A 24,003-nucleotide genomic window follows, 5' to 3' on the forward strand; every position below is an offset into this window, starting at 1 on the left:
CCATGCCGAAATGGAGCAATCATAGACGGTGGCTTCATAACTCCAGGGACCCAGATTCGATTCCGGCCACGGGAAGCGCTTTTTTTTCTTTCACTTCCCCCACGATCATTCATCCTAATCGTCAGAGAAAGTTTGCGTTCCCACAGAGCGTATTGGCGTACAACGGCATCATTCAGGACACTAAAGGTTCGTTTAAAAGCCACCGTGTGGCATAGATTTTCATACTAATATATACTAGAGGGAAATCTGGCACTGCATTCGCGGGCCACCACGGGTGGCGCCATTGCAGCTAGCGACGTTCCTCGCCTCATTGGCTTCGTTCATAGAGATAATATACTGACTCTAGAGGGAAAGCGCGCCGCTGAGCCAATGCATTGGAACCGTACGACACATAGTGGCAGACATGATACAACGATTTGAAGGTTGCCAGCTGAGTTTTTGCTTACTAAAAACGGCGAAAGCGATGGGTTGTAATCTGGCAACGTGCTACTTTGGCGTTCCCGCGTCCGGCTGGCGAAGCATGCCGGGATTAATTGTAACATGGCGGACCGCTGGCCAGGCGGATTTTGTGTAGGCGGCGTCGACAGCATTGCGTAGTTTATCTCCTGTGGGTAGGTGACCGACGTGTTTTTGGTTTAGCGTACGTGTGACTTATATGTACTGAGACTATTTGAGCAAGATGTGGCAACGCTCACACAACACTTGCGCGCAAGCTCGAATGCGACTGATCGCATGCGCGAGGACGCCAAGGAGTCAGCTGATCCGTACTGGGCGCACAGAAAAATGAATCTCCGTATGATCTCCGTGCATTTTCGCGCTGTGCCTCTTTATTTGCCATCCTCTGACATTTTGCGAGTCGCTCAAGGCTTTTCAAACGAAGTGAAGTGAACTGTGGCTTTCGACACACACAAAAAACATCGCATGGGCCAACGCTTGCCGGTGAGTCGAGGCGCTTTGAAGCACAGGAACGAAAGAGCGCGGTCGATCGCAGGCCAACGGAGTGGAAGAATGCATGCCAAGGGAGTATGCGAAATACAGTCCGCGGCGTGTCCCGTTTTCCTTTCTGTCTGTATTCGTCAAGTTCTAGCTGCTTTCCACCACTTCAAAGGGAAAGCTTGCGGGACTGAATGCGCAGTATTGAATGGACAGTAATTTACCGCACATAGCGCGCGAGGAGAGAACACTAACTTATTGATTTATTGTGACTGATTAAAAAAGAAACCGCATTTCGTTACCTATTTTTTTCATTCTACCTTCACGAACGATTACGCGAAAGTTCGAAGCACGAAGAGCTGTAAGAAGTTCCATGAATAAAACAACTGGAACCGAAGGATTATAAAAGTTTTTTATTTCTCTTCCAACGGGAACGATCGCGGGCTGCCACTCCGTAGCATGCAGTGAACTTGCGGTAGTCAAGGTCAGATCGGAATCTCTGTTCCGGCGTCAGTTCAGGGGCAATAGATAGGGTGCTTAACGTGGAGAAAGAATGACAGCCTCGCAAGCGCCCGGGGAGGCACTTGCTCAGCGCGGGCATCCGAGTTGTATAACTTGTATGCGTTTTGCACGCACGCAGATCTGAGCCGGAGACTGCACACACACACACACACTGCGCAAGTCAGGCGCAAGGGCCTCGCCCACGGCCTCGCCACTTCGTAGCACACTTAAAAAAATCGAAACCAAAACTGAACTACGCACTTACTCTTTCTTCGCTAATTAGAGCTTAATTACACTAAAAGTTTTTTATAAAGCTAGTTTTAATTAGTGAGGCAATTATTTGTAACTATTTTGCTTCAGTTCTTCGTTTTAGTTAAATAATTATGGCAAAAATTTTTAGAAGGCTGAATACAATTGATCTGGCAACCATGGGAATTGTATCATGTCAGCGCCCACGATTCGTACGGTCTCGGAGCTCGCTTTACCCCCCTGGCTTCGTTAGCTACATGGCTTCTATTTCGTTTTGAAGCCAAAATCAATAAAAACTAGTAACATTTTTTGTTCATTTTGCATGAAGCTTATAAATATTCCCTGACGAATACATCTTCCTGAAGCTTTAATTTTATAATGATAAAACAAATTCGATTAATCTTCTGCAGTAATATTGTTGCATTTTTGCAGCCAGAGGCGACTTTTCAGCCTGTTCATGAGCCATGCCAAGGACAAGTGGAACGTGCCTGCCCGGTACATGATGACGGCACGCTCGCTGAAGCGCGGCTCCCCTAGACGGTGGCGCCAGATTTCCCTCTAGAGTATATTAGTATAAAACTCAATGCCGTGTGGTAATATTACGGAGCACGTTAGAGATTTTCAGCTGGTCTAAATTAATACGTAGACTTGGACGCGCCTATAGCGCAAATGCAACTTCGACGCGTTAAAACCCCCCAGTTCAAACGGGGGCATTTGACGAATTCTATTCGTCCTGGCTGAATGAAGCAGTGCGAAACAGAGGGCGAACCGGAACGAAGCGCTAGCGCCTTGGCCCTTTGTTTCGGTTAAATCGCCAAGCCTAACGACGAGTATTCTCACCCATTTCAGAGGTAAGTCCTCAACGACTCGCGCCGTCTTCCACGCACACGAGGAACGCAACGCGTGCGCAACGCGTACGCACGGCTGCAATTCTGCACCGCGGGGTACTGCAGCACCCAGAGCTACGTTTGCTCTCTACGCCAGCTGCTCCGGAAGAATTGGGATATGAGCGGAAAGCGTTTATTTTACTGCTGGCGCGCAAATGCCAAGTTAATTTCGTTCGGCGTATTATATAGGAGATTTACTTCATATGCGTTGAAAGGTCGAAGCAAGCTTTGCCTCCGACACCCTTAAGCAGGAGGAATACAGGTGTATATGTATACACCTGTATATATATATATATATATATATATATATATATATATATATATATATATATATATATATATATATATATATATATATATATATATATATATATATATATATATATATATATGCGCACACACACACACCTGTATTCCTCCTGCTTAATGGTGTCGGAGGCAAAACTTGCTTCGACCTTTCAACTCATGTGAAGTCAATGTAAATGAAGTAAATAAAGTATATATATATATGCGTGGTTCGGGCTATACTTCAAGAAAACCTAATGCATAATGTTTCCAGTACAGTGAAGTATCGGCCAGTGTTGATTGGGTCTAATTAACTAATTGTAATTAATTATCTTACTCGAGAAGTAACGTTTTAATCAATGAGGCACTTATAGGTACCCACGAGAGGTATCTAACTGTGTCATTTTCCACGACGGACTGATTGCGTACTGATTTAATTTGTCTGATGAAGAACGCTCGCGACATTTGAAATATACCACGTGACAGCGCTCCCACTTGCTTCATGAACCAGCGCCCTCGAACTAGGCTGATTGAAAGCAACTGCTTTGCCTGTCCCACGCCTGAAGAGACAGCGCATCACCTTGATACCCACAGCTGTATGGTGTGCATGGAACGAGCCGCAACAGTGGCAGATCGGGGGCACAAACTCTGTCGCGATTTCTTCTTTCTTTCTTTTCTTTTTTCGTTCTAGCTGACTCGGAGCCTGTTGGAGGGCATTGCTTTACGATTCCGGAGGGGGCGCCGTCACGTGGTTGGTTTATATATATATATATATATATATATATATATATATATATATATATATATATATATATATATATATATATATATATATATATATAGAAAATAAGGGTTGGCAGTCAAGAAAACCTCGGAAAGCAAAGGGGAGGTTGTGGTGGGTCATAGAAAGAGATGAAGAATTTTTTTAGTCGAAAAGAAAGTGGTGAAAAAATGCCCGCCGGCTGGGATCCGAACCCACAACCTCCAGAATACCGGTCTGGTGCGATAACAACTACGCTACCTGCGGGGCTGTTTCCCCAGCACTTTCTCGGGTATTTATATTAAGGTATTTTTGTTTCCTGCACTTGGGGGTGGTAGCCAGCGCCACTCGGACTACTCGGGGTGAAGGGGACCTTCTTTTTAACCCCCGGGCCGTGACTCGAGTGTCTACGACATGTCGAGAGTGGTCGACCAGCGTTGCACCCTCTTAAGCTCCCTTTGGCACCAAGACTGCCAGAACAGAGGCCCTCGCTAAGCATGTAGCGAATCGGAAAATGGGAAATGAGGGGCTCCGTGAAATAAGACAGAAAATAAGGGTTAGCAGTCAAGAAAACCTCGGAAAGCAAAGGGGAGGTTGTGGTGGGTCATAGAAAGAGATGAAGAATTTTTTGAGTCGAAAAGAAAGTGGTGAAAAAATGCCCGCCGGGTGTGATCCGAACCCACGAGCTCCAGAATACCGGTCTGGTATATATATATATATATATATATATATATATATATATATATATATATATATATATATATATATATATATATTTATTGCGCACACGCATATTATATAAACACCGGGCGCCGCTTGCTATGCTACTTGTACATGGGAAGAGAGAATAAAATTGATTATGGCTTGGAAACTGACAATGGGAGATTCAAAAGATTCGGTATGTTCGACATTAAAACCAACAACAATATAGCCTAGCGTGTATTGCTTCAAACGGTCGAGTACATACCTCTGAGAATTTTACGTCTGCATTTGTTGCGATTCCTAGCTCAGCGAGCTCAAAGCTCCGGGACTCCGCAGCTGTAGCGGTGCCTTATTAGCATCAATCGAACCTCCAGGTGTCATAACATCATTATAACTATACGTTTGTCTGCTGATACCGCCAGGATCTCGCTCGCTGAGGTCAAACTTTGCAATATCCACTTAAAAGTGGATATTGTAATATCCACTTAGTAATATCCACTTAAAAGTGGTTAGATATCTCAGGTCATTATAAACACACTCACACGACAGGGAGAAATATATAATTAACAATACGCTTAATATGATGTACATGGCCGTTTTATGAGCTTTTTCACGCGAAAGTGTTACTTGCTCGGCGCGGGGATTGGCAGACGACGTGACTTAATTACTACTAGTACTTTAAATCTGCGACGGAATTTTCAGTTTTGTCCATGTCCGCTTCAAAGTGTCCGTTTCAAGCGAACCCTGATTGGCGCATAGAAAATCACTGGATGTGACACAGGGCTTCCATTGGTCAGATGCCTCGAAAGGGCAAGTACGTCACGACTGAAACAAACGCGAAATGGGCATTTCCGAAACGGACACAACTCCAAATTCCGCCCCTGAACTAACGGCTGCCAAGAGGAGGGATAGAACACAAAGAAAAAAGAGCGCCCTCCCTTCATCCATGCCGGCATAGCGAGTGCCGTAGAAATAAAACTGACACAAAAAATGAGCAGGCCCCTAGAGTATCAACCTCAGGGACAAACATGGCGTTGTGAGCATGGTTGTACGCTGCCTCGCGGGCGATTCCCTAGATGGCGCAAGATGGCTTAAGGCGCGTAGTTTGAACCTGAGACATAGAAACGCATTGTATCATAAGAATGGCGTGCGTCTGCATCATTAGACAAAATAGTAATGCTGTCCCATTCACATATCACAAGGATTGCTTAGCTGCTGCGTCGTGGTTTTCTTGACTAAACTGGCGAAGGCGCGCACCCAGGTGGCGTCGCCGCAAAAACACTCTACGCCCTCTCCTTGTAGCAGCAATTAACCACCCGACACCGAGACGTAGCAGAGGAGAATTCTCTTCGTAACAAAAACCTATGCAAAAGCAAACGATTCCGCATTCTTATTCCGTAAGAAATTGCTCACGGATACTCTAACATTTTTCTCGGGGAGTGCGTAGCAAAGGAAAACGACCTGCTTACATTCCGCCCGTGAATATCCTTTATGTCACATAAGAACTAGGCGTTATTACTATTACGATCAAGAGCCAACGTACGTCGGAGGTGATTTCGGGGTAATCAATCAGGCGTAAGCAAACAGTTAAGCAAAAAATAAAAGAACAAGAAAAAACTGCTAGAGCTGCAGGCCCATGCCGTTAAAGGAGACAAAAGAGTGGCTTTCGCATGTGCACAGACATAAAAAAAAGGACTAAGGAAGAGAGTGCCGGGGCCAAATGTCGTTTGTCATGGAGCGATGTATCAAAGTCAGGCGCGCAGAGCCTCGCGTAATCTTAGCCGCCAATGCGCTTCCCGGCGCAGCCAACGATCGGCGCTTCGGAGTAACCAGCGGCCAGCCATTCGGCGGTGTTAACGCGTGCCTGGCTGTAAACACGGGCCACCACGGATACAAGCGGCGAACAACAACTTCGTGTTTTCGTGACACAGCAAAAAGGATAGACGCCATGCCTGTAACTGCGCTATTAGGCTGGTTTGACATGTACACAATGTGCGCATGGTTTGCGCGGAGTCTAACTACAATTAGCCTGACTGCGCCGCCAATCCTTATCTTATGCCCGCTACAAAAGTTACCATTTTGTAACCGCCTAACGGAACTTGCTGAGCATTTTGTTACCGGGCCTGGTCACGGCTTTTTAAAGCGAAGCTTTTTGTGCATCACTGGTGACGTTGTTCGTCCGAGTAAAACGCACTGCAGAACAACCAACTTTACTCAATGGGTTTTACATAACGGTGATTTGGTAAGCCAAGGCAAATCAAGCGCCTGAATAAAAAAAAACGCTTTCCGTGATCGCAATCGAACCTGAGTTCCCCGCGTGATGAAGCCAACGTCTAACCGATATCGCCATTCCGACATAGTCGAAGCAGTTGGTCAGGGGTGGATGGATGGTTGTGCAGGAGGCGGGTTTAGGCCGTAGATATCTTTGATGGTGACGAGCCCATAAGGTGCCTCAGTATGCACCAAGTCCGCTTGGTCGTGAGAGTGCGCCCTAATTGATCGCAAAACGTGCGCCAATTTTGGGAGTGCAGTTGTAATGCGTAATGAAGCGCTTGCTGAGTATATAATACGAGCAATATTCCGTTTCAGAGACCTAATGTGCTTTTGGCGCATTTTGGTACATGTTTTTTGTAAGTTGATTTTTTTCTTTTTCAGCCGATGTTTTCTATAGGTACTGAGTTCGCCATTTTTGGGCCCTAACGTTCACTGCTCCACGAACGACTTCGCAGAAAGCGCATAGACTGGCACTGACGCGCTAGCGAGCTCTCGTTGGTGTGCTGTTGCCATAAGTAGCGTCTGCTTGCGGGCAGTGGGCACAGGCCAGAATCAGCAGACCCTTGGCCCGTGCGAACACGCTTTTTACCATACACGCATGAGTGAGGCAAGCTCCAAATACGGGGGAAAATCGCACGGCATTTGAGCATCTGCGGTGAAGCGGAGGGCGTTCATCCGCTGCGTAGGCCTCGGCTAGTGATTGGTACGATTCCAAGCCGTCTTGGGAGGCTTTTCTTAGGCATTGTACAGCCGACAACATGGCAGAAGCGCGGTATGACGATTATTGAGATATCGAAAATGCCCATCCATGTTATGTCAAGCATGTTGTTTTACAGAACCGAAACCGAAAATTGTTTGAATGGTAATCTTGGCCATCGTCCAAACACGGTGCACCTCCTCCCGACGCCACAGCCTTTAGTCAGTGCTGCCGCTGTAGACTGCGCATGGTAGTTTTTCTTCTTTCGGGCCTTATAAAATAATTACCAACCTATCAACATGATAAATGATGAAAGGTATGTTAATTTGAGCTAGTCTACGCAGTGCAAACAAAAACGGCAGCTTGACAAATTCACCTCAGCGTCCCTTTAACGCGTCGAAGCGGAACTAATTTTGGCGAACACGTTTCAGCAACCTAACTAATTATGCTAAAAGGGCGCCCGAGAAGTAAGCTTTACTCTTAAGGTAGCTCCCGACCTACCTTCATCGTGCTTTTAGGGTGGAACCCCCTTAATGGATGGGGCTGTTGGCGTCTCCTGTCGCCGTCGTCGTAATCGTCGTCTCATGTAGTCACGGTACTAAGACACTGAGGAACTCGTTTACGCCTCACGCAAAAAATGTAACGCGTACTAATAAATACCGGGACACTCGTTTTCGCCTCCCGCTAGAGAGTTTTATGCTTCAAAAACAAGAGACTTGTACAGCAAAGCTGTATACCTGTACCCCCAACAGTTTCATCTCCGTTCGCAAAAACGCCAGGGCGCGAAGAATACACTTATACACTGCATGCTTCTCCTTTCCCCAGGTTTCACGTTAGTGGAGATGGCCCGGGATTTTTTCCCCGATGAACATAGCGATGAACATATGACACGCCTTAGCAGATTTGTCGTGTCATAAGTCAAGTTTGCTTTCTTGATACGGGGGTTAAAACCGTTGAGCCGTCGCTGTAAGGACGCGGAAGAGGGCGCTCGTAGCAGAGCCATCGCGGGCGGGTGCGCGCTCCTGCAATCGGTTGCAAACCGACTGGCCAACCAATTAACCAACCAACCGATGCGAATCTTTCGAAGTCCGCTCATAAATTCTCCGCTACTAAAAGTAGCGTTAGCAGGGCGCGTAATGTGAAGAATCCGCAGCAGGTGGCGGCACGTGGGTATACCGTGGACGGCCAGGAAATCTGGAGACAGTGTGTTAGATAGAGAGAGGGATAGGATGCTTCGTGGCACAAGGACAGATTTTTGCTGCCGCAGGATGGAACTGGGTGAAAGCCATTTTGTTGCATGCGAGTGCAGCACATGATGATGGTGATGATTATGGTAGTGATGGCGGTGGCTGCACGCGATGTGTCGTACCAACCAGCCCTACCATCTGGTCCAGCCTGGGCGGACTTACCGTCATCTGGCACCACCGGCAATGCAGTCCCGTAATGCCGTTGTAGCTCTTGATGGCCTTTTTGCACTTGCTGCACTTCCCAGTGCAGTTCCCTTCTGTCCAGTGGTGGACGAGAGCCTGTGTGAAAACATACAAAAACAAATGCACCAAGTGTGATAGACGGCGCGACGAATATCTGAAAGCCACAATATAGCCAAGCTTGGCTTCTATTTTATTTACAAGATTCGGTATTTTATATCCCTGCAGATGTTTGTTGATGAGAGAAGCCGCTTTCAATGCGTAGTAATGAGCAAATACGGGAAAAAAAGTTCGCTAGGTTTTTGTGACGTAAAGTACGCCGGCAAGAGTTGCGACTATGGCTGCCCTCATTTTTAGCGAAAAGCACAGAATAACCCAATAATAAATTTTACAGGTGGATTTCTTTGTCTTTTGTGAAGGTTTAACAAGCCAAGCATGCACGCATGTACGCAGAAAAAAATGTCTGTTTGGATGAAGAAGGATGAAACATAGTGCACAGCCTCTGATAAAGCTTCATAGACAAGAGGCCTAAAAATACGCCACACGAATTTGCGTTGCCACATGACCAGACACACATAAAAAAGGGGAAAATAAGGGGGGGGGGGTGTCTAGGAGACAGCCGATAAACCCATGGCCGAATTAGTTATCTCCGAACACGAATTACAACTCGGCAGTTACAATTCGGGAGACGCTAATCACTGTGACTGAAGCGCAGCAGAAGTGGGTCTTATTTGTTCATTTGTTCGTGCACTGAGTCCATGATTGGAGCGACAGTAAACCACTTAGTTTGCGACAAATCACGTCGTTTCCGACTTGGTGCGGGAGAACTAGCGACGGTACCGCTGTACGCGTGCAAGACCCGCCGCCAATCCCCTCGAGGAGAAAGACACATTTGCTCTCTCCCTCTCTCCACCTCTCTCTTTCTTTCTCTGTGTTGGTTGCACCAGCCGACAAAAACCGAATAAATATGGAAAGGCGTAATCACGGCTATAATTCACTGGCAGGACGTGTGCCACGAACCAGCCAGGCGTTCGCAAAATTACCACCGCGAAGGGGACGAAGAACTAATATTAGTAATATTAATCAACGGGCAAAAGAGAAAAAAAGGAACGAGAAGGGAATCAGTGGTGGGAAAAAAAAAAGGTAAATCAAATACCGGGGACAGGTGAAAGATGAGCAATCTCGGAAAGTTGCCGTTCGATATATTCCGGATAACAGAAAGCCTGCGCTTAAAACTTGCTCGCCTCATTTTCGGTGAGATACCCGGTCCCCTCAATCGCACTTCCCTGGCTTTCTCGATATCGGCCACAGCATTAAGGTCAGGAGGCCTGCGGTCAACTTCAGTGGCGCCATCGAACCGCGAAGCAGCCTTCTTATCTATGTAGGAGGTGTTGGGAAAGTGCCGGCGCCTGCTGCCCACCGCAACGATGATGAAACGCTAATGGTTTCCGAAATACTAACAAGGGACCCCAAGTTCCAGCTAATTAACGTAAACTCCTCGCCTCGCCGTCTCTCCCTCACTGTCTCACCTCCCCCCCCCCCCCCTTCCTTCTCTCTTTCACTCAAGAGGCACAGCCTTTCGGTGAGGAAACTTGTCGCACAGTCGTGTTTTTCTCACGCGAAGAGGGCAAATAACGCCTTTTGCGGCAAGTCGGTGAACAGGCGTTAGGAGGAGCAGATTAAAGAGTAACGGCAAAAAATATTGGAAATTTGGAGACTAACAGGCCTTCCTCCCCGTGGGCCTTAAGTGACTCTGCAGCCTGTACTGGGTAGTATAGTACATTATGACCCTAAGTTGCTGCCCGACCTGTTCGACCCCGCACGTCTTTGTTCAAACATAGCGACCTGTATGCGGAATCAAAGTTTCCATAGGGGCCTCTATAGACCGGTGTTCCGGTTAAACAAGTTACCAGTTAAAGATCATTTCAAATATATCTGCAGGCTAGTCGTTATTTTAATATGTGGACTTAATGTGACACCCGCACGCACACACAAACACACACGCAGGAACGCATATGCGCGCACATATGCATGCCGGCGGCAGACAGACAAAGCACGCAGGAACGCATTGTCCTCTGGAAACCGCAAGGGGAATTAACATGTCGTGAGGAGGCTACCATCCGAAGGCCTCAACTGGTATTATGATGGCGTAAGACTAAAATCGGCCTTCAAGATACACTTTGACTACAACATAGAAAAAAAAAAACATTTATATTACGGTGTACCTGATACTATGAAGCCTCCCCGTTGAAGGGTTGCAGAATGAGCAATTAAGACCACGTAGGCTCGTTTAGTCTCCCACGCCGGGGAATTGTTGCATCCATTAAAAATACAGCATCCAGGGTGCGGCATTCAGACCGTTTATTTTGTGCGCAAAGGCACCTCAGCCCCTACGCGGCGGGTAGGGGCTGAGGTGCTGAGTTGTGGATGGACTCCAAGCGGTACAGGCGGGAGAACATTTGAGCGTCGACCAGTTAGCGCACCTTATCACGGTAGAAGGAGGCTAAAGGAGGGAGGATAGTTTGCACAGTTCGCATGCGCAGAACGAACCCGGCAGAGAGATTTTCCTCTGCTAGGCTGTTCCCGCAAGCACGGTGCCACCCCTTTCCGCTGGTAATCAGCCGCCTTTCTTCACTGCCGCGAACAACGCGCACGCAAAATTGCTGCCACCGCCCGGCACTAAAGATAGCTGGCTGATTACCAACGGAAAAGGGGTTGTGTCGTGCTTGCGGGAACAGCGTAGCAGGCGAAAATTTCGCTGCAGGGTTCGTTCTGCGCATGCGAACTGTGCAAACTATCCTCGCTCGTTTCGCCTCCTTCTACCGTCATAAGGAGCTGACCCAACCGCCTGTCGACGCTCCCGCGATATTATTAAAACATTGACCTCCTGTATTCTCGCGGTCGGACGCATGTATTACTGGATCAAGGCTTCTTAAAGTTCTCTGATACAACGCAATTGTTGCGATAACTATGACGACGAGCACAGACGATCAGCGTCATACCTGCGAACTCTTCTTGGACTTGACGTAGGTGTTGATACAGGATGCGGGTGCCCTCTGGACGCAGCGCTCGTGAACGGTGTATCTGCAAACTGCGAGAGGAAGCAGAACATTTATTCGCTCCGGTTGCCGCAAAGTTGGCCAACGGCTGATTACACCAGGTATCGAACATCGCGCGCAGTCTTTTCGCCATATTTTTTAGTTACAAGCCAGGTAATAGAACTGAAGGGGCCATGAAGACAAAATACAAGTTCAGTTCATTAAAAAGGCTGCTTTGTCCCTATAAGAACGGCACCAATTTTATCGCCAACTTCAGACAAACAACCCAGACATAAAAGAAAACATATTGAACAGTGGCGACTCCCTAGACACTTTCCGGCAATTTTTCTATGGCGTCACAGCATCTTGTTTGTGCGACTTGTGGCCGCTGACCTTGGGCACCACCGAGAAACTTCACTGGGGGATTGCAGTGATTCAGCGTCTAAAGGTCCAAGGAGACGAAAGATACAACGAGACGAAAGGTCCAACAGTGGATATTCCGACTCGGTGGATCTTTCATCTCGTTGAAAATTCAGGCTCGATTGGACCTTCCGTCTCGGTGTATCTTTCGTCTCGCCGATCACGTGACGGATTGGACATTCCGACTCGGTGGGTCTTTCGACTCGTTGGACATTCAGGCCACAAGCGGATTGTAGAGGGTCCTCCAGTTAGGTTTGATTGTATCACTTGAATTGATACATTGATAAACACATTGATAAAAATGTTTTAGTGTCGGTCCATAACACGTTACTCCTGCCCATATTACGCCACTGTAGAGCGAAATTTAAAAGCTCTTCAATATTTCGTGTGTGTTTTTTTTAAATGTCTTTCGGGGCTGGAATGAAGCTGAGTAAGCTACCAAAGTCTAGTTCTTTTAAATAGAACATGCTTGTATTTTGTCTTCACGGCCATTTTAAAAGCATCTTTTCCCCTAACGTACGTACTTTGAGAGAAAAAAATTTGTAAAGGTGGCGAGGGTGACGGGCGGTTCAACTTTGGGGCCTCGGGGACGGCAAGGTGTAAGAGTACAGTCTAAAATTAGCTTGAAACGAAACACGATAGTCAGTTCAAAGCAAACTTTGCGCTCTGCTGCTTTATTGCTCCCTCCAGTTACACAGCGACACGATAATGAATAGGGAGCTGTGAAAATTTCGCCAATGTGCCGCGCATACATTGTTTACGCAATTATACTACTTCGGAAGCCACCTCTGGGCAGCACTCAGGCGCTAGGCGGTGTTATTTCAGCCGTTTTGCCCCACGTTATTACGTTCTATGTCATGTCACATTATCTCGAAGATTTTGCATTGTGCTTAGTTGTTGTTAGGAGCACGTGGTGGTAGTTTTATTTTCTGTCTAATACTCGTAGTAGTGAATATTGTTGTTTAGACTTACGCATCCTCTTTCGTTCATCTGCATACGTGTTAACTTAAGTGAACGTGGACGTTATAGCTATTACTGGGGGGCAATAGACGGAGCATTTCGACAAACGTTTTCGCCGTCGGTCTGAGGACAGAGAACGAAAGAACAATAGACAACGAGAAAGCGCGTGCGGAGAGGGGTGACCTCAGCCGAGTCGGCGGCGGCATTGGCTGCTGCGGCGCTGCGTTCGCACCGCTGCTGCCCTAGTTGCTAGAGAAGGGCAGCTCGCCCCTTCTCCGCCAAACGCCCTCCCCGCACGGCGTTTCGACGCGTCGCTTAATTGCTTGTACAGTGCGCAACACCCTTGTCTATAACACTGAGTTCAACTTCAACTAGTTACCTCTCAAAACTGCGGACTAAAACTTGTCACAGAAAACGTTGAGGTCAAAATACATGGTTAAGGCTTCATAATGACACAATAGTTTTCTTCAAATGCTTTTCGGCCGAGGCAAGATAAGGCTATAAGTACGAAGCCTGTGTTATAGACAAGTGTGTTGCCCTCTGTACGTGTTGTAAAATGGAGTGCGCACCGAGGGAAGGCCCCGAGTAAGCGGGAAAAGAGGAAGCATTTGGAATGACGGCGTCGAAGTGCCGATAATGGCGGGAAACAAAGAAGCGACGGGCTGCCAACGCCTCTCTCTGTTAAAGCGAAAAAATGTGACCACTAAGATGGTTAGAACGCAAAGCACGGTTGGCACAGTGTGCGAGCTGTGTGAGAGAAACGCCGTGTTGCGGGCTTGGGAACCGCCCTCCAATCACGAGGGAGAGGGATGGAGCTGAGATATTCTTAAAGGGACACTGAAGTGAATTTGTCAAGCTCCCGTTTTTGCCTGCACTGCGTAGACTGGCTCAAATTAGCACACTTTTCATCATTTATCCGGTTGACAAATCGGTAATTATTTTACAAAGCGCGAAAGAAGAAAAACTACATGCGCGGTTTGCGGCGGCCGCACCAACTAAAGCTGTGACGTTAGGAGGAGCGGGCACCGTGATTGGACGATGCCCAAGGTGAGCAACCAAACAAGTTTCGGTTTCGGTTCTGTAAAACACAACCGGTGCCGTTGTTGGATGGGCATTCTCAATAACTCAGTAATCATGGTACCGCGCTCCTGCCATGTTGTCAGCTGTAAAAATGCATAAAGATAAGCCTCCCAGGACGGCGTGGAATGGTAGCATTCACTAGCCGAGACCTACGCAGTACATGAACGCCCTCCGCGTATACCCGCAGACGCCCAAATGTCATGCGCTTTCCCCCCATATTTCGAGCTTGCCTCCCTCATGCCTGTATCGTAAAAAGCGTGTTCGCACCAGGCCAAGGGTCTGTTCATTCTGGCCTGTGCCCACTGCCTGCAAGAAGTCGGTGCTTATGGCAACAGCGCGCCAACGAGAACTCGCTAGCGCGCCAGTGCCAGCCTGCGCGCGTTCTGTGAACTAGTTCGTGGAGCCATGAACGTTGCGGCCCAAAAAAAGGTGAACTCAATGTAGAAAACATCGGCGGAAAACGAAAAAGTTAACTTACAAAAAAAAAACACGTACCTGCGGGGATTCGAACTCGTGACTTGCAAAATACTTGCGGTGGCATACCTAACACCCCAAACGACTCGGCCACGGGCCGGGCTCTGCTGGCCTTGGTAATATAGGGTATATATTGTACAACCAGTTTACACTTTTATTTAGTTTTGGCATTTCAAGCAGCTTAGGTGACTATTTGTTGTATTGCGCTCGTACAGTAAGCGTCGCCCGAGTTTCCACAATAGCTCACGTCTAGCAATTGCATTTCGTAGACGGAAAAGCGTTCGCAGATGCGTAGTCGTGCTGCTGACCGCTGTGCTTGTTCGCCCAGCGCAAAAAAGTGCTTCCCGCACCCTAGTTTTACGCTGTACGGTAAAAATATCAGTTGATTTTATTTCCTTAGTACCTATATTGACTTCGCTGACTCTTCTCCCGCCTTCAAGAGGCCTTATATTTTCCTACTGGCGTACCAGTCAGCGAAGCATGGCATGTGCGCTTGTGCAGCGCTTGTGTGAAGCGACCTTGACTTGGAGCTAGATACAGTGTACAAACTAACCAAGTAAAGAAAGGCAGATTCTTCCATTCACAAACGTGTCCTGGCTTCGTTTCAACTGAGCGAACGAACTGCGACGACCCGTCGGCGGCCGGCGGACGAAACGCTGGGCCGACTGACTCTGTCTGCAGCCCGGGTAGCCGTGCAGCAGCGCAGCCAATTGCGAGCTCGGCTCCTCTCGACGTCACACGAAAACGCCGCAGAAAATGGGCGAGCGTAAAGAGAGGAGGACAGCATTTTCGAATTAATTTTTCTACTAAATAAAATCGCGTAAACGCGCCCAGGGTGGTCGAAACATGGCCTGGGGACTCCGGACTACAATTTGCGCAAGTAATCCCGCAAATGTTTACATATCACTTCAGTGTCCCTTTAATATCCACCAATGCATCTTCCATTAATTTTTGTACTTGGCTGATTAAAGGTTCTTTTGTTCTTTCCTTCGGGGCTACCTCTCACCACGACTCACAGCAACAACTCTTCCAACTGGCGGAAGGTGTCGCTCGGGCCCACGGACTCATGGCCGCCATTCTAATGGGGAAGGCCAGCTGACTTCGTCTGGTACGATTCAGCGCCAAGTGCATCGCCGTTACTCTGTGCACGCGTGATAAAAGTAGTATTGTGCTTTTCGGAGAAGTTCCGTGTGTGAAGCCAGCTCATCAAACATGTTTCGACAAGCCAGAAACTGGCTGCCGCAGGATCCTCAGGCAGTTGGTCATGAGGAGCAGCGCTCCCCGTTGGAACAAGGCTTCAATAAGAGGCGGCCGTCTGCTGGGCTCATTTCCCGCCCTCTTTCCGGTATAGCGTGCGCCGGCTTCTATCACGGGACCTGTGGAGGGTGTTTTGTGTGTTTGTACTTTTAGCGCCGTGCGCAACACACTTAACGCCTGTTGAACCTTGATAATTCCGGTTATAAATACTAGACACTTTCCGTGAGCCCCGAGCAGTGCGCCTCCGGGCCATGTTGAGAACGTTTCTCGGAACGTTCGAGTTGTCAAGTTGTAGGCGCGTCAATGTGTTGCTCCCTGTATCGTCGCTGTTCTCTCTTTGACATGCATTAAACAAGTTACGTTTTAATGCTTAATGCGTTTAATGAAGTTAAGTTTTGCTCTTGGCTAAGCGTCATCAAAACGGAGGCAACACCTCTGCAAGCCCCTCGTCCACCACGCTACCTCGGCATGACGGAGACGATTGTGGGACGCCTTTGTCCATGCAACACCTCCCTTTCGCCCCCTTGCGTCTACCGGTATCGGCTCAAATAAAGTTCTCCCTCTATCTCTCCCTTTCTCTCTCTCTTCGGTGCTACCATAAACCTGGGCATCAAAGGTCAACCCGTTCGTCATTGGTTATCGGCAGAGGATTAGGGCTGTATTCTGAGTCGCTCCTCCACTGCATTTGCTCCCTCCACTCGGCTGAGGGGAGGATTCCGCAATGCTTATGCATGGGAAAATTTATTTCAAGGATCCGCTCAACTGGTGGCTCGAGTGAAGGAAGGACCTGCAATACCACGGTTAGTCTGCTGCAGCCTAACCTCAACCTGTGGCGCAGACAGACGCACGTACAGTGCGCAACACCTTTGTCTATAACACTGAGTTCAACTTCAACTGGTTACCACTTAAAACTGCGGACTCAAACTTGTCGCAAAATAGGTTGAGGTCAAAATATATGGTCAAGACTTCAGAATGACACAATAGTTTTCGTGAAATGTTTTTCGGCCGAGGCAAGATAAGGCTATAACTACGAAACCTGTGTTATAGACAAGGGTGTTGCCCTCTGTACATACAGTTACGAGTAAGACAAAAGACCTTACTGCAGAGATTCTCTTAGCGCCTCGTAAGAGCTACCATCAGTCTTCCTTCGGCAATGTTAAGTGTCGTATAAGTACACGCCACGGTTAACTGCTGCAAAGCAAGAAAGCGGGCAACGAGTCACTTCGTAGGCGTACGACCACTCACACACGCAGCAGAGACCCTTCTTTCCGAGCCCGACAAGCATGTTGAGACAGAGATTGCAGTAGGCTGGCCTGTTGAAGTGCTTCAAGCGCCAAACGTGGTTGCCGTCGTCCTTGACGTTCTGCAACGGGCGAAAAGGAAAAACGAAATGAGTTTTATTTGAGTCACTATCAACTTTACCTAAATTCGGCACTTTCCTATGACATCCTATTAAGTTGCGCCTATCGGACCTGAAGGCGGCTAGTGGACGCTTTCCACGGAGGGGTCAGCGCCTTTCGTCCCGTTATGGCTCAAGGACAAAACGAAAATTCAGCACCACTACGATCTCCCGAATGTTCAGTAAGCTTTACCGACGCCAGTGTCGGCCGAGCGCACGAAACTAGGCAGTAAAAGTGAAATTAGCGGACTGATTTTAAACGCTTAACCTGAAGGTTAGCTGCCGGTTTCAAAGACTGCCAGTGCCCAGACCGGTTAACTTCAATTTCGCCAAACCCGAGTTTAGGAATTTCTCAAATTAACGAATAAATGTTTATTTCCTTTCTCTTTTGCCAATAGGCCTAATTATATCTCGATATTGCGTAGTTTCCGATTCAACAAAATAATTCTTAAGTCCAAGTGACACCTCAAATCCAGGTTCAACTAGTTTTCCCTATTCTAAGCCTCCCCACTTTGTCGAATTCATGATTTTCAAAAGGAAGAGCGGTGCCTAGAAGATTCTAAGCTCGTAAACCTTAAGTTCCAAGTTCTCAATTTTTTTTTGTTAAAGCAAGAAGGGTGCCTAAAACTACAGTCGTTGTGGTTACGCAAATTAAATGCGAGTATTCTAGGCTACAAATAACATCCTTTGACGAACTAATCCAACGTTGTAGGAAGTACGAAAAAGTTTTTGTCGTCTGTGCCCTGTTCCGGTCCGTGGTATAGGTCGGCCTGCGCTCCCTTCTTTCCGTATGCTAGTGCCAACCAGGTCCGCTTTTCGGTAGTCTTCGGCTCCTACACGGAGCGTCACGGTATGCGAGGCCGCGCGCACTTACGGCGTCCAGACCGAGGAGAACGAGAAGCGGGATGGTGGTCATGCCCCCGCGCTTCCATTCTTCCAGCGAGACGGTCCCGTCGGCGTCGTAATCGATCTCCACCATCATCTCCTGCAGGATCTGCGCCCGAAAAGAGTCGCCACTTGCTGCAATAACAGTCGCCGGAGGCCACGCCGACACGCACAATCAAGCTTCTGTCAAATGACACCGCCTAGGCGAAAAGATAAAAAGAAGACTCCTTTCTCGACTTTTTCTTCGCCTGTCACGCTTCTGGCCTCTACGTTTGCATGGACTCGAATGACGCGAACGTGCATGAGTACAAGTTTCGTGAAGTCGACCAGCAACAAACGTGCAGTCGCATATCTGACGTTAATTGTTAATACGATAATGGAAAGAAATTGCCGGAACTGTTTCCTCGCAGCAATATTCCCTTCTGCGTTGCCTCCATATCAATGTAAGCGACGTTCTTCGGTACTGATAATAAGGACGAGTGACAAGACTTCAATGGATCCTACGGTGACGCCAGTGATCGGATAGACCAGGATGACACGCGCCGTGCTGGTTTTGTGGCAACGGCTGTGTGCCTCACTATATAAATAGGGATATCTGGATATGAAAAAAATGCTCTAAATAGAGGAACAAGTCGATGGCTTTGCGGAAACCGCCAGAGAACGTCACATGCACGAGTGCCGAAATACTGCGTCCTTAAGTCAAATATATGGCGGTGTAATGCAGTGAGCATTGATGCCGAGAGCGTTTTACAAGCGTTCACTGTGGAAAAAAAGTTCCTCAGAATCGCCACTCTGCCTACGTTCCTTGAAGACGAAAGCCAAGCGATTATCAAAGACTGCTTTACTAACACGTCGTGTTTGCGTCTCTTTCTTTGCTTTCGTGTGTACGCATCTTGACGCGAATTACTGCAGACTGGCCGCAATTCATCCGCGTTTTCCCCCCATTCAGAGCCCTCCTTCACGGGCACCTGTTGTACTCACGAGGCGTCACGTTCACCTGTGACAACTCTTGTTCCATTCTGGCTGAGTAACGGATTAGCGCTGTAAAAACACAATTGGCTCTCACTTGAGATACAGGATACACAAATTCCAATCCTATACGAACCCAAATGTGTTATTATTTATTTATTTCCTCTTACAGCGGCGGCAATTGTGGTACCATTCGCGTTGGCGACGAGGGTCACTTTCAGTGTTTGATGAGACATATTAGGCTATCGCCTTAATAAAAACCAACAAATGACAGCATCGGAAAGGTAGTACGCAGTCGGGGACCACCAGAACCGGCGCGTAATTCGAATCACTTACCGGCTTCAGCTCCGAAACGTCCCAGCCTAGGTACTCGGCGACGCTCATCATCTGGTTCACAATGCACTCCGTCTCCTATAGCGACAAAAAGGGAACAGCACACGCACATTACGATCCAAAGGTCATAAAAACTGAACAAATAGAAGATGATTCCAGAGTCATCGCGCATACACACTTGGCATTACACAGCGGCATTTAAATAAATGTACACATAAGAATTCCTGCTGCACTGAATTAGCGAAACGAATGCGGGTGTTTTTTTTTTAAAGCGCGCCTTTTACCGCAATTTGAATGAGACATTCAGGCTCAGACAATCGCCTCCAAACCCAATTGTCTATCTTCGCTCTCCGTTAACAGGGAAAGCGGTGTTTGTTTCACACAAATCTACGTTGGCGCCGAACGTATGTAGATGAGTTGTTAATTACGAGCAATATGTGTCCTTGATGAATGCTGTACTTGCATTTAAATAATCGGCCGAGGTGAGAAAGCAAAGTGAGCAGCAGTGCGCCAAACCAAAAAAAAAAAAAAAAAATACGGGTTCGGTTACGGTTCGACATCCTGGCTCCTCACGGAAAAGGCTCCTCGCGGAAAACGGATAAAGCAAATTTTTTGCACGTTGTAGTGCGGTACTTACATTGTTGTCGAGATAGCCATTGCCGTCAGTGTCGTACAACCTGAACATGACTGAAAAGAAGCAAGCGGTGAAATGAGTGGAGGAGGGAGGAAATTGGAAGCTATTTATTTATTTATTTACTTAATTACTTATTTACGTATTTATTCATTCATTTTTTATTTATTTAAAAACGGCCCCCGTGGCCTGGATCGAACCCACGACTTCGGTCTCAGCAGCGCAATGCCGTAGCCACTGCGCCACCGCAGTGGGTATATACGCGGACGGAGTTGTTAACGACAACTTAATGCCGCAGCTTCGGGACACGCAACTGTTGGGCTTAATCGCTGTGACCTATAGCGCACTTGGCAATAGTCACGCAGCTAGGTTTCCGCTACAGTAACTTGCAAATGACAGCTCATCTTACGCGAATGCACCAGCTTAACTAGCTATTACGAATTTCCTTCCTGCAGCGATGGCTTTGCCGCAAAGACAGTAAAAATTGGTCATGTTCCCGTCTTCAAAAGCGCATACAAGCCTACATTTATTTGACTGCGCCCCCTTGGTCAGTGTCAGCGCTCGCAAAAAATTCGAGCTTTTTGAGGGGTTTTACACGTCAAAGCCGCACAATGAGGTGCGCCTTGGTGGAGGGCTCCGGATGAATTTCGACCAGCTGGGGATCTTTAAGGGGCGCCGAAATTTCCCGACACGGGCGTTTTTGTTCTTCGGCTACATCAGAGAACCTGTATCCACCTGTATCAACCATGTATCCACGCATAAACTTGTACTTCGTTTTTTTACGTTGCTGCATCGTAAGTGGAGAGGTCTCAGTCGGTCGCCTCAAAAACGTTGTAATTAGGTCCCATCCGTACCACGTACAAACAACGGCTTGGTCGCTATAGTAACACATTCCCCCCAGATTGCGGCCGTAACAACTGCAGGGTATACGCAGAAGCATAACGGTATCCTATTGGTTGGCGGATTATTTGTGGCTGGCTTGTTTGTGTTTCGTTGGTGCACCTAATTTGATAGCTGATAATTCAAGCGGTAGGCATGGCGCGCCTTGTACGACACAGCACCTTCTGCGCCAAACCTTTTTATATACATAGATATATTTATCGGATAGTGCACATTGTATAGGGGTGTGGCTTATAGCGCAGAAAATATTCCACTCAGTTTCCCTACACTGGTTAGAGGAAATGTCGTTCGGTGCCACCGCTAGCGCAGGATCTAGGTTTCGACAAAACATTGCAAAATGTACCGCTCTTTTAGGCTCCTAATGTGAACTTGGCGATGATCAGCGACCTAGCCGTGGGGTCTACACAGCTTTAAATGCCACCTCGCAGAATAAATAGTTTCTCCAAAGTAAGGTATAGGTTTCTTGCAGGACAGTCCAGCTGGCTGACGCTACAGGAGATGGCCGCAATACCACAACGCGATGGGCACCACCTGGTCGGTCTTTTATTTTACTTATGCGATTAAATTCCTTACTAAAATCCAACACGCGGGTAGATGATGCCTTTGCTGCTATAGCGAAGCGTACACAAACATTAGCCTTCAGTTTACATCAAGCCCTTGACCGAGCCAGGTGCAACCATTCCAGATGCCTGATCGATTGTTTACTGATATCCCGGAGAAGGTCGATATAGAGCAACCCTAAAGAGGAAAAAAAATATAGATAAGCAGTGAAGATCGATCGCGCTTTCCGCACCACGACGCCGCGCGGCTCAATGCATCCTTATACTTCGGCGTTACAGTCGATCCCGCGCCCGTTATAGGGCCCAGTATTTCGGGCGAGCGGCTGCTGTGTCACCGCGGGACAACATGATCGATTATTCCGAGGCTCTGCGGGTCAGTGTTCAGGAGCAGCGGGGCCTAATGCCGGGGTCAGATAAGGCCCACGCCGGAGGCGAAGATACCAAGGCGGAAGTACGCGCCGCCCGCAACTCGAACAGAAATGGACGAGCTTCTTACGCAAAGGAATCCCCAGACTGAGGCAACCGATGCTGGCAACCATGAGATGCGTTAAAGTAGCCTTATCTGCACTTATACGCCAGGGCGAAAGAATAGCAGCCCCACAGAAATAGTCAGAGCTGCACGGGACGGAAATGCCGTACACGAACTTCGCTCAACTGATTCGCAACCAGTTGTTGGGCGCAGTCCAGGGACAGGCATCAACGTCATGATCACCGATAACTTCATCTGTTCGTGCGCTGACTCGGCACGTAGACACGCGTTCAGATGGCGAAGTACGCAGGAAAAAAGCCCTTCTCTCTTGATTTAAAGGGTTCAAAGGGTAACAGTGAGGCCTCGTAAATGTGTACATTATCTCCACGTCGGCTGCCAACGACACATTGGCAGCTTCTATTGCGCCATAGAGTTTCTTAGTAAGTATACTAGAGAGGAAACGGTGCCTGGTAATCGATTTCGTCGTGAGGGTTTATGGGAAGACCCCCCTTTTTGGCTTGGGCTTGGCATGACAATTGGATACTTAAGCGGTTTTGGGGATTTGCTTTCTTCATTATGCATTAACACGTCTAGGAGCTACGAGGAAGCCGAAATTGCCGAAATCCTTCCTGTTCTGCGATAGCCGTGTAAGGTGAAACAGCAGGCAGTGCGTGATCGCACCTGACGTTGGTCATGCTGCAGTCGAAGGACGTATGACTGAGCGGGTAATACACCGCCGCGAAATTTGTAGCCGACAAAAAAATAAATAAATAAACAAAAGGTACTTCGACAAAGACAAGATACAACAGATACGGGCGCCTGAATCCGTCCTATCTTGTCATCGTCCACGACTGTTTAACGCCACGTTTTCTTTTTTCTTGTTAAACTGCAGCTGATGGTCGCTGCACCGGTTCACCACGAAGGTGACGTTTTCATACGCACGCTGCAAAAACTTTCGAAACTCTTCAAACAACTGATTATTTGAAATAATGGTAAATTCAATAAAGTAAAAGCCTATAATAAGTTTCCTCCCCAAATATTAACATTGTTCGTAACTACCACCGTGGCCTGAAAAATAGCACGAACAAACGTTCCGGCAAAAATACGCTTTACCTCCTTTTTTCTTAATTTTAAAACAGCCTCTTATTTTCTACTTACCTTAGTGCACACTATTTTTCGTGTTTTGTGAACTTTGTTTAAATTTGCGGTCACTAAAAACGTTTCAATCCAAGCCAGTGATGAAATTTAGGCGAGCGCATGATCCACGACGACATAGACGGCATTGATGGGAGCCGCATAGACGCTAGCGCCAGATTCCTCTCTAGTGTATATTGTGAGAAACTATGAATTGCGCCACCACGAGAAGCTTCTAACTTTCACGACGCCCCTATCTTGCAACACGGTTGAGCGAGCCGATTCCTAGGCGGGACTTTTCGGCCCAGTTACAGCGCTGATTGTTCAGGAGTCAGGTGAGAAAAGTTTCCAGTGTCGCCAATAAATTTTGGACGTGGCCGCCCGGCAGCAGTCTAAAGCCATAAAAACAATGGGAACGTGCACCCGTCCCTTTGAATAAGTGATAGTCGAGGTAAACATTGGCTAACTTGCAAGTACTAACTGGCTGCAAATATATAATATCAATACGACGCAACAATCAGAAAAGCGCTCACATAAATATTTCACTAGCCGAAGCTACAATCAGTTAAGTATGAGGCTCACCGTAGCAAAAAGCTGCAGATTAATTGAAACCCTCTGGGGCGGATTGACGCGCCCCGAAGCCTCGTACAAATAACAAATGTGCGTTTTCGGGGGTCGCCGCCTCCATTACAAAGTGGGCGGCCGAAGCCAAGGCTCGAACGTTTTAGTCACTAAGCGATCAGAGCACGTGTCATCAGGGAGGCGGGAAGCGCGCTAGG

At 47.6% G+C, this 24,003-nt stretch overlaps 1 protein-coding gene across 6 annotated transcripts in view; it reads right to left on the minus strand.

Moving 5' to 3' along the window:
- Nucleotides 1-24,003, minus strand: part of Dgk (diacyl glycerol kinase 1) — a 603,682-nt gene that overhangs the window by 31,297 nt on the left and 548,382 nt on the right. For all 6 annotated transcript variants that reach the window (XM_077706109.1, XM_077706108.1, XM_077706111.1 and 3 more), the window contains 6 exons: nt 20,168-20,217; nt 19,534-19,608; nt 18,218-18,337; nt 17,190-17,307; nt 11,718-11,806; nt 8,698-8,814 (listed from right to left, as the gene is read on the minus strand). In XM_077706109.1, coding sequence (XP_077562235.1) covers nt 8,698-8,814; nt 11,718-11,806; nt 17,190-17,307; nt 18,218-18,337; nt 19,534-19,608; nt 20,168-20,217 — 569 coding nt within the window. The remainder of the gene's footprint in view (nt 1-8,697; nt 8,815-11,717; nt 11,807-17,189; nt 17,308-18,217; nt 18,338-19,533; nt 19,609-20,167; nt 20,218-24,003) is intronic.

This window comes from Haemaphysalis longicornis, unplaced genomic scaffold (assembly GCF_048455015.1).
Source record: "Haemaphysalis longicornis isolate Haplotype H1 unplaced genomic scaffold, Haemaphysalis longicornis Haplotype H1 scaffold_4, whole genome shotgun sequence".
NCBI lineage: Eukaryota > Metazoa > Arthropoda > Arachnida > Ixodida > Ixodidae > Haemaphysalis > Haemaphysalis longicornis.